The 10,431-nt window shown below is 46.1% G+C and overlaps 1 protein-coding gene across 1 annotated transcript; it reads left to right on the top strand.

The window, feature by feature from the left end:
- Nucleotides 1-351: 351 nt before the first annotated feature.
- On the top strand, nt 352-7,997 carry SMIM13 (small integral membrane protein 13). The gene is made up of 2 exons (XM_035126078.2): nt 352-1,048; nt 5,995-7,997. The coding sequence occupies exons 1-2, from the start codon at nt 973-975 to the stop codon at nt 6,177-6,179; spliced, it is 261 nt and encodes an 86-aa protein (XP_034981969.1). The 5' UTR covers nt 352-972; the 3' UTR covers nt 6,180-7,997.
- Nucleotides 7,998-10,431: the final 2,434 nt, after the last annotated feature.

Genomic DNA, 10,431 nt, shown 5'->3' with positions numbered 1-10,431 from the left:
CAGGTTGCAGACATGGAAGAAAGAATACGTGGTTTTAAATGTGTGTGTATGTGAAAGTTCAATTTTTTATATATATCTAAAACGCTCTCCACAGCCATCCGAAGCGATTTGGAGAACTACTGCCCTGATTTAGAAAACCACTGCCCTGATTTGGATCTATGACAATTCTTCCCCCCGCCCCCGCGTCTTTCAATCAACTTGCGCCAAGCGCAGGGAAGGCGGGCCTTCACCCGCAAGGCCCGATGGGAATCGAAGTCCCAGTCGCTCTCTTCCTTCCGTGCGCCTCCAGGGCGCTCACCTCTACGTTAAAACCACACTTCCCATGATGCCTTCGCTGAAGAGTCCGGAGAAAAGAGAGAGAGCCATGTCCGGGTGATGGGAGGCTGAGCTCCCTCCCTCCTTCGCCCGGCTCTTTTTTTTTTGCGGCTGCCGGGGGTATTTTCAGGGAGGGGGGGGAGAAACCACTCTGCGGCTGGTGGAGGGGGGCGACGGTGCTGGCGCCCTTCCTCCCCCCGCGGAAGGAGCGATGGAGCTGCCGCCTCTCAGCCTCCGGGCCGGGAGGAAATAGCGCTCTGCCCACTCTCTGCTGCACGTCTCCCTTTCGGGACCACCGCTCGCCGCCGCTTCTCTTGCTGTCTTAACTCCGCAAAGCCCTGGGAGCCCCTTGCCCTGACTAATTTTTAATCCGTGTAGTTTGGGCTTCATTTATTCCCCTGTTCCATCCTTCGAGCTCCTTCGATCTAGGGTCTCCGGGAACCCTCGCCCTGCGGAACTCCCTGCCTCTTGATTGCCAGTGCGAAGCCCTCGGGAAAGGGGACAAGCGTGCTCCAATCCATCCGTTTGCTTGTGGCGGTGGATTCCCCACTCCTGGCGGGCAGCGATGTGGCTGTCGCCTTTCTCCTTCTCGTCGTCTTTCCCGCAGTTAACCCAAGGGAACCGTGAAGAGCAAAGCCCCAGCTCTTAGTTGCGAAAATGTGGCAAAGCATTGGCCTGTCCTTGTTGGTCGTCGTGGCCGCCCTCGCTTGCTTTCTGCTGCTAGTGCTTTGCGGTGAGTACTTTTTCTATTTATCTATCTTCCAGTAACCAGCAGTGTCTTGCCTTTCTCCTCTCTCTCCGTTCCCTTTCCTGTGGTGGAAAGAAGAGAAAGGTGCAATAGCATGAAACAATTCTGATTTTCCCAGCCTTTCTTTGTCCGCTTTCATTTTGGGAATGATGCTAAATTATCATCCTCATGGTGGTCCAGCTAGAAAGCCACAAGTGCTGCAATAAGCCTGGGGGGTTGTGGGTTCAAATTCCCACCCAGCCAGGAAGGTTGCTGGGTGATCTTTGGGCCAGCCATTGACCCTCACCCTTACCTACCTCACGGGGTGGTTGTTCTAATAATAAAACAGAAGGGGAGAACAGCATATGTTTCCTTGAGCTCCTTAGAAAAAAGGCAGGATATAAATATAAGCGATAGACATAAAAATAAACAAGCCACACACTTATTAGGGGTGAATACCGTATTCTGACAAGAGGCCCTTAAACAGATTCACGTTAAACCTGTTGCTCTAATTGTGTGGGTGTGTTAGGGACACACACACACCCTGGATTTGTGGTGAAGCAGGTGAGTGGAGGAAAGAATATGGTCACCTTTTCCTTTTTTACTTAAGAAAAAATGAAAACATAAACACTTACTAAAAATATAATTCCAACTGAGATTGTGAGATGTCATCAGAGTTGATTATGGTATCTAGATTTCTTTTCAAAAGACCAAACTGATAAAAAGGACTTTGGTGGAGTGGAAGTTTGCTAGATGGATTCTATCTTGGTGTCCAGGCAGTAGTGTATAGTTCCAAAACTGCAGCAATAAGGAATCATCCTCAATGATTGAATGGCAGTTTCCAAAAATAGCCAGGAATGAAGTTAAGAAGGGTCTCTGTTATCTGAATGACAGTGTGTAGTTATTTAACACTTAAGAGCTTTGGGCTTGATTGGTGGTTTTTAAGACAGCCGCAGGTGCTATAATAGCTGGCATCCATTTATTTTTGCCCTGTTTTATCGCTAATCATACAGGTTTTACAACTGGCCAAAGCGTAGAAAGAAACTTGCCTGGCAGGATGATAGTGGGATGAGCATGTGCACCACGGGGGGGTGTGTGTGTCCACAATTGCTGGCACCTCTGATTAAAAGGATCAGGTAGCAGGTAATGCGGGAAGCTGCTGCCCATATTTAAAGCAATATTATACCACCTTAAGTAGCCATGACTTCTCCCAACGAGAAGTAGTTCCTTAAGGTTGCTAGAGCAGACACCCCCAAACTTCGGCCCTCCAGATGTTTTGGCCTACAACTCCCATGATCCCTAACTAACAGGACCAGTGGTCAAGGATGATGGGAATTGTAGTCCAAAACATCTGGAGGGCCGAAGTTTGGGGGTGCCTGTGCTAGAGAGTTGTTAGGAGACCCCTGTTCCCCTCACAGAAGGACAGTTCTCAGGGTGATTTTAATAGGTGACCGCTCTTCCCTTGGAATTCTGGGAATTGTTGCACTTTGAGGCCTCCTAAGAATTCTCAGCACCTTTATAAACTACACTTCCCAGGATTCTTTGGGAGAAGCCATGGCTGTTTAAGGTGGGTATGGTGCTGCTTTAAATGGATAGTGCGGATGGGGCCCTCGGGGTTAGGCAGTCCTTGGCTAGATGGACAGTCTGATCTGGTATAAGGCAGCTCTTCATAAAAATGAAAGGAATGTTGAACCAAGTGCTGAACCAAGACTTACAAAGCTTAGAGGGGTGTCACATTCTGCAGTCTCTTAGGACTCAGCTTATTGTCGGGGTTCAGTCCTGCCCAGCTGAACCCTGAGGTCTCCTAAAAGGAGCAGAAAGGGGAGCAGTGCCCCAGCAGATCTCCACGCTGCCAGCAGAGAGCCATTTGATCTGGGCATTCATTGCTGAACCAACAGCTTTCTTGCAGCTCCAAGCTCCTTGATCCAGAAATATGAATCCTTCACAACCCCTAGGCATCACTGCCTCCTTCCCACTGCCTTATCGCTGGTGATGGTACAGTATATGACAATGACAGAAGTTAGTGATCCCTGCAGGGTTTTTACATTTGCAATGAAGCCACAGCACCTGGTGCATTAAAATAAGAGACACTTGCAAGATTTTGGCCTGTATGACTAAATTGCCGTGAATGTTTTTGTTTCAATACCCACGTGGGTCGAATTGAAAGCACTTTCTTGTAGAACAAAATTTACAGCTGTACATGTTAAATTCATACATATGCAGCATTTTTTTGAAATGGAGGCATGGTTTTTAAAATTGGGGGGGAGGGAAGGCAAATAAGTGGCTGAAAAAGCTGTGCATGTTTTGACTTCCAAGACACTTAAGGGGTGATATGATAGCAGTTGGAACTGGACCCTTATCATTAGACAGAATGACATGCCTGCCTCTGGTGCATTGGAGGACGCTATCCTGTGGCTATTGTTAAGTAAGTGTCCAGATGGCTTTATATGGAATGGGGAAGGGGTTCCCTTCTTGACAGGAGATTCCCCACCACATTCTGATCCTCTCACAATTCATGGAGACACACAGCTTGTGTTCAAACGCCTGTTAAATACAGTAAGCATGCAACTTACATGCATTTATTTGTGCGCATTCAGCTTTACATACATGGCGATATAGATAAATAATAAAGGGGTTGGGGTTCCAGGAAAAATGGCTTTGGCAATCCCACCTACCATTGAAGCCGATGGGTTTTGACCATACACAATTTTGGCTTTAGGTGCGATCCCCAGAAAGTAACCCCCACGTAAGTTGCAAGATTCCTCTCCCAACAAGAGTTGGGTAGAAAATTGCCAAGTGCAGCTTTTGCAACTAACAGTAGTACACAAGTGATAGATGAAGCACGACCTGGTGGAAATGTTCTCCTTTTAATGCAAATCCTAGACCTTTTAGAGTTGCTTCAAAAAAGCATTTTGAACGTGGCATCAAGTTTGGCGGAGAAATCTATACAGTATTGTTAATACCTGAAACTGGAAATCTTTTCAAATTTTCACCTAGTACAGTTTGTATCATTCATGGAATGTAATTTCCTGACCTTTTATGTATTCACTGAAGGCCTTCATCGATGGCAAACAAAAGCTTGTGGACAGTGGGAAATCTAAATTTAAATTCATGTTGCTAAAGAATATGGGCAGGGAGCAGAATGTCTTGGGCTGGAATTGGGAGTGGCCATCAAATATCTGAAAGGTTGCCACACACAGAAGGTGGCTTGCTCCCTGTTACTCCACAGGGCAGGGCTAGAACCAGTGGGTGGATGTTACAGGGTACTGTAACTGATCTCAGCCGAACATTAGGTGTAACTACCTAGTGACAAGTACTGTTAGCCAATGGAACAGCCTGCCTTGAGAGGTGGGGGGCATCGCTCCTCCTGCAAGGTTCTTCCCAGATCTTTGATTCTAGGAATAGAACGCAGACTTGTCAAGGGAGTTGCGTTCTACAGTGCTTGCCCTCCTCTCCTTGTGTTGCTGTGGTCCTGCTGTGACCCACATGGATACAGCTGCTTATCCTCAGATGCTGAGATGAGGTGTTCCGGATTATTTCATTGCCAATAACCGAAAGCAGCTGCTTGTGCCCCTGGAGAAATTTGGCAGGTGCACTACAACACACCTGTCCTTTTAAAAGATGCTGGGTTTTGTTTACTTTTGCTTTGCTGCTTTTCCAGGTGACATGCTCGAGCTTAACTCTTTCAGCATTTGGGTGTTGGGTAAAAGGGGCTCCTTTCCACCAAACCACCAAAGGCTTTGAACATTAGGTGGTGTCTTGTGACAAAATAGTATTTGCTTCCTGCGGACAAGTGATCTGTGGCATAGTTGTTGTTGTTTTTTTAACACAGCAACCAGGAGGTGTAACTGGATAGGGAAAAACAAGGGATTGTAAAACCACAAAAATTGATGTGAGCACCTGAAAGCCTTTAACAACCAGCCTTCAGGGTTGCTCGCTTTTACTGTCGCCATATTTGCTTTTGCAGCACAGCTGTCCTTTTTGACAATCTGCCTTTCAGTTTCTTTTATCGTTGACTTGAAATCTATGGGTTTTACAGTCTGGATTCATACAGCTTTCTGGTCTCCCTGGGCCTAGTTTGACACTCTAACCACTATACCAAGCCGATTCTCAACAGTTAGATGGGTTGTCTTCCCTTTCCTTCAGGGAGCTGAAGGCAGCACACATGTTCCCATCTCTGCAATTTATCCTTACAACAGTCCTCTGAACAGGGCAACAGGGCTTCCCCCACCCCACCCCCGGGGAACTTACAGGAACTCAGTTCCGGCACCTCTCAGTTGGGTGCCATTGCCATTTTAAGAGAACAAGGGAGATGTTCACAGTGATTTCCGGCACCTCCTTTTGTAGGAAAATAGCACTGCCTCTGAAGTTTTATCATCCTACTGGCACTTGGAGACATATCACTTTAGACAAGCATGCCTCCGATCTCTTGACTCCAACCTCCTGCTTTAATTGTTACACCGTTTTAACAGGCTTGTTTTATTGCGCATTTTAAATGTGCATGTTTAAAATGTTTATTAAAATATTGCATGCTTAAAATGTTCAATGTTTTGATGGAATTGTGTGTATTTATTGTATATTTTCAATTAACACGCGTTAAAATTTTGTAATTGTCTTTTATACTTGGAAACTGCTTAGAAGCCACTTTGCTGATTAAGCAGTATATAAAATAATAATGGTTGTGGTGATGATGATGATGATGTGTGGAGTGGGGACTTGAACCTGGGTCTTCACTGTCACAGCCCGACAGTCTAGCAGCTACATCACACTGGCACTTAAGCGTTCTGTGTGTGCCAAAGGTAACATAAACATCTACACATACAACATCTATTCGTGTATGGGGCAATGTGGGTGTGGGGGTGCTTAGTTGCCCTGGCACAGCCTCTTCTTGTTTTGCTATGTAGATGTTCACAACATCAACTTTTCCCCCCCTTTCCTGGCACCTTCTGCAGGTTGGTACGTTGTCTGGCACCTCTTCCTATCGCAGTTCCGGTTCTTACGAGAGCTGATAGGAGACACAGGATCTCAACAAGGGGACAACGCCGTGGTTGAGCCAGAAGCAGAGCAGGATGTGCCCCCCACTCCGCAGAGGAGATCTGCCCGGCAGCGAAGGGCACCTGCTGAAGAAGCAACTTAATTGGAGCTTCCTGGGCAATCCTCAAGAGATGGGCAGCCAGCGACTCCTCTGTGGCTTAGTAGTTTGGTGCTGCTGATACGCCAAATGAGGACGGCCAAGTCTTTGAATTCCTTTACTCCTGGAATTTAACTATAATACTGCTTCAGAAGAGGTTCCAGCGAGATTTTAATGGAGAGCAAGATGGGACCGAGGAGAAAAGGGGAGAGCGGAACAGAAATAGCTCCTCCCTGCTCTGGAGAAGAGTTGGCAGGGAGTGACACTCCTGGATCTGTTCCTCCATGGTTAGGCCCAGCGTGAATCTGTGGATGAGCTTCCCAAAGGTGAAGATGGTTACCGACTGCTTTTGTATAGGACTGCAACTCATCGCGGGCGGCATCTCTTGCGACCCTTCATTTCTACGTCTTGCAAAGAGGAAATGTGTCTTTCCTTGAGCCTTACCCACTTACACAAGGGTGTTCTGCTTTGGTCAGTGACCTAAAAGGGTGCCTCTGTCCATAGGCTAAATTCACTGTTAGGCTCATGCGGAGGCTTTGACAACTGACTTAAACATAATTGGGCAATGAAACACAGCACTTTCATTTCAATGCACAGCAGTTCCTTGCTCTACTTTTAATCTTAAGATCTCATCAGGCTTGTGCACGAGTGTGTATGTCTCGTCAAATCCTTTCTTATTTCCCTAATAGAGAGAGGACAGGAGTATCTGTTACAAACCTTTCATGGAATGTCTTTTTTTTAAGGCACTAACTAATTGGTTTGAAGTAAGCTTCTTCTTTTTGCATCCTTTGCACCAAAAATCAGTTGAAACGAGTTACTGACAAACCTCTGGGGGGGAAGCTTTTTAACCATAGTCTCGCCCTATTGCTAAATTGTATGACTGGGACCTTTGCATCTTTTTTTGTTCCTCAAACAAATGATCAGTTTAGCAAATGCTTCTGCTTTGCCTTTGGTCAAAGGGAGCCCCCACTTGATTGACACTGCTTTCAATATTGCTAAATGCATACAACTAGCACCTGTAACTGTAGCAGAAGATAACTGATACTGACTTTGATGATGCCCCCCCCCCGCTCCCACGATGCTCATTGGCTGACTTTTCCTTCAACTCCAGGATGTGTCTTGTTGAGTTGTGTTGACTTACTTCTTGTTCAACTCCTTGCAGTTTTGCTCAGCAGGGACTACGGAAAAGTGTCTTAATGCTTGATAGCAGCTGAAATCAAGCCCTCCTGAAGACTCTTATCTATAGACTCCTCATCTTGAACAGCAACCTTGAGTGACACTCCTTCGGAGTCTAACATTTGCGTCAAGAGCCTCGTTTGTTTGGGGTTTTGGTTTGTTCCTTGTCTAGTTACCTGTGGACACCCTTTGGAAAAGCAAAAAGCAATTTGAAGATGACAGTATTCACCAACCCATCAATGGCTCCTATCTTCCCACCCTCTGAAGTGGTTGCCCTGATCTTTTTTTTCCTTTTCTTGGAAGTTCCTCTCTGTTCTGTTTTTAATTAATACCTATTGGAGCATGTAATGAACATGGCAGTGCAGGCCTGTTTCATGTACTGCACGACAGCAAACCTGGGTCTGTGCACGTAAAAAACCGATGCTCTTAAATCTGAAGACATTGCAAATGAAAACCCTGGCGTATCAAAAAATATTTCTGCAACTGGCTTCTTTAAGGTGGATGTGGTGGGAGGAAATACTTGAAATTAAATAATGCCAGTTGTTTTCAGACTAATCTGCCTCATTTTCTCCCCCCTCCCAATCCGTCCCACAAATGGTTGCCTTATCAGATTTATATAACAACAGTCCACTGGATGATATCGTCTTTTTTTTTTTAAAAAAAAAGGAAGCTCAAAACTTATTTGTCCATGAAAGCCAATGACCGATTGTTCCCTGCCTCCCATTAGACTCGTGTTGCACCTGCTGATTTTCAGGGTTCACCAGACATTTTTGAATTTGTGAAACTCGTGAGCACCACACCCCCATGTAATGTAACCATGCCCCTACTGTAACCTATTCTATTGGCTCCTGTAAAATGCTTCCTTCAAGACTTCAGTGGAGGCAAGCGGAGCAGCTCTCCGAAAGGCCTGCGGGTGCCGCGTTGGTGACCCCTGTTTGAAGTTTTTATCCGGTTTCTGATGGCTCTTGTTTTTCTCTGTAATAGATATTCCGAAAAGGCTTCACATAGGGAGGAAGGTAGGATTCATTTCATTCAAAGTTGCGGAAGGGCACCAGACATCCATCCTGCAGCTTGGTTAAATATTCGTACCCTAGCTGCATGGCTGGAAAGCTAGTGCTTGTTATCTGTTCCCTCTGAACCAAGGAATGGATCATCCACCGGGCAGTTTCAGGAGTGGGCAAAATTGTGGCTGTACAGGGCTGTAATGACCTCGCCTTCAAAGCAAAGAAGCACAGTGACTTCGGAGTTGATGAGGACTTATTGCTTGCCTAGATTTTCCTCCGATCCAGCATTCAGCAGTGTGATGCAGAGGGCTCAGGGAAAGCTTGTTGACATGGTGCCCTTCTGGCTAGATTGGTATCTCTTGTCCAGCTCACTGCTTCTTGACACCTGTAATCATTTCCTCCTGACATTTTGGAAAATTGAGAATGTTAAGCAATCCTGCTGCCCCAGTCTGTTTCATACCAGTAGCACTGCGCCTGCCGACGATGTAGCACTCTTCTAGCTATGTTTGCACATCACATGCTTGGTCCACACCAAGTAGCTTCCGCCTTTTGGATTATCCAATCCTTTAACAGACCGAGTACTCCTCCCGCCGAGCCCCCTCCTGCATCCCAGTCAAGCTTGGCTGTGGTGAAGAGTTTGGTTGAAATACTATGCACGTTAGATGTGTGCTGAGTTCACGAGCAAAAACAGAGATGGAGAACCTTCGGCCCTCCAGATGTTGGTGGGATACCATCACCCTTGATCATTGGCTGTGCTGACTGGGCGGCTTGATGGGAGCTGGAATCCAATGACATCTGGACGGCCCGAGGTTCCCCAGCCTGTGCTAAAAGGTTCTCAAATGAATTGTGATGTCAGTCAGAGTCCCCAAAAAGGCTGAGGGAAGATCCCTGGAAGTCTGGTTGGAGGAGAAGGGGTGTTCTCTTGAGCTGGAAGTATTCCTTTCTTTATGGAAGCATTGGTGGGGAGATGTGACGCCATGGACTCATGCCGTAAAGAGCAGGTAGCAATGACCTCAAGATTCTCCCAGGCCCACAAACAGCCCCAAAGCAGAGATTGAAGAGCTTTCAATGGCAGTGGATTGAGGTAGTTGAGTAGGGGGAGGCCAAAATGCTTCTCTGGCGCCAAAGTGGGCAACCTCAAGCAGATCCGATCTGTTTCTCCTTAATGCAAGCTTGCATTTGGCACAAACAACAACAACGTTATCGTTCACAAACCTGCACCAGTGTTTGGACTTGCCCAAAGACTAATGGAAAGGTTACCAAACTGCAGCTACTCTTCAAACTGATCAGTGACTGAGTTGACTCAGTCACATAAGAAGTGGAGGCAGGTTCTAGCCACAAAGGCTAGCTGGAGTAGATTGAAGTTGTGCAGTTGAGTTAAAATAAATTGCACCTTTAGCAGATAAAGGGTTTTCTTCACAAACTTAGAGCACGTTGCATCACCAAGGCTTGTGGAAGTTATGTGAGACCCAGTGAAATTCCGTGCAGGTTTACTTTGGAAATTTACCGCCCTTCTCACTGCTGCTTACTCAATAATAACGACAGAGGGTTGCAGCTTTTGGCCCATGCAAGCATTGGCAAGTGACTATGTGAAAGTGCTTCCATAGGGGATAGGGGCATGGGCTCTCTATATAGCTTGCCACTTGCAAGAGTGGCATTGTGCATGTAACTGCACATAGTGTCCCATTGTGACACGTGTTTTGCAACTGGGAATTTTGCCTTAAAAAAACAAACAAACCTGCTCTTTGTCCCCCGTTTCACCTAAAATTCAAGCTCTTTCATCTGGACCCGTTTAAGAAAACTCACCCTTACCATTTTCAGCTGTTGCTCATCTTTTCTTCAAACATTATGGAATTTTAATACATGCAAGGGAGTTGAGAGTTTTATGTTTGCCGCTTCCTCTGTTAGTATCGCAACCATTTTAATGACTATGGCATTCAGTAGTTTGACCTGCTAACTGCCGACATCCTTACGACGTCTGCAGATGAGTTGGGTAAACACTCAGCATGCAGACATAAATGGAAATAATAGTAGATATTATTCCTCTCCCCCCCCCCCAAAAAAATGAGGATTGCATT

Source organism: Zootoca vivipara, chromosome 8 (assembly GCF_963506605.1).
Source record: "Zootoca vivipara chromosome 8, rZooViv1.1, whole genome shotgun sequence".
Taxonomy (NCBI): Eukaryota; Metazoa; Chordata; class Lepidosauria; order Squamata; family Lacertidae; genus Zootoca; species Zootoca vivipara.
The sequence above is the reverse complement of the archived record's forward strand: the minus strand, read 5'-3'. Positions and strand labels throughout refer to the sequence as shown.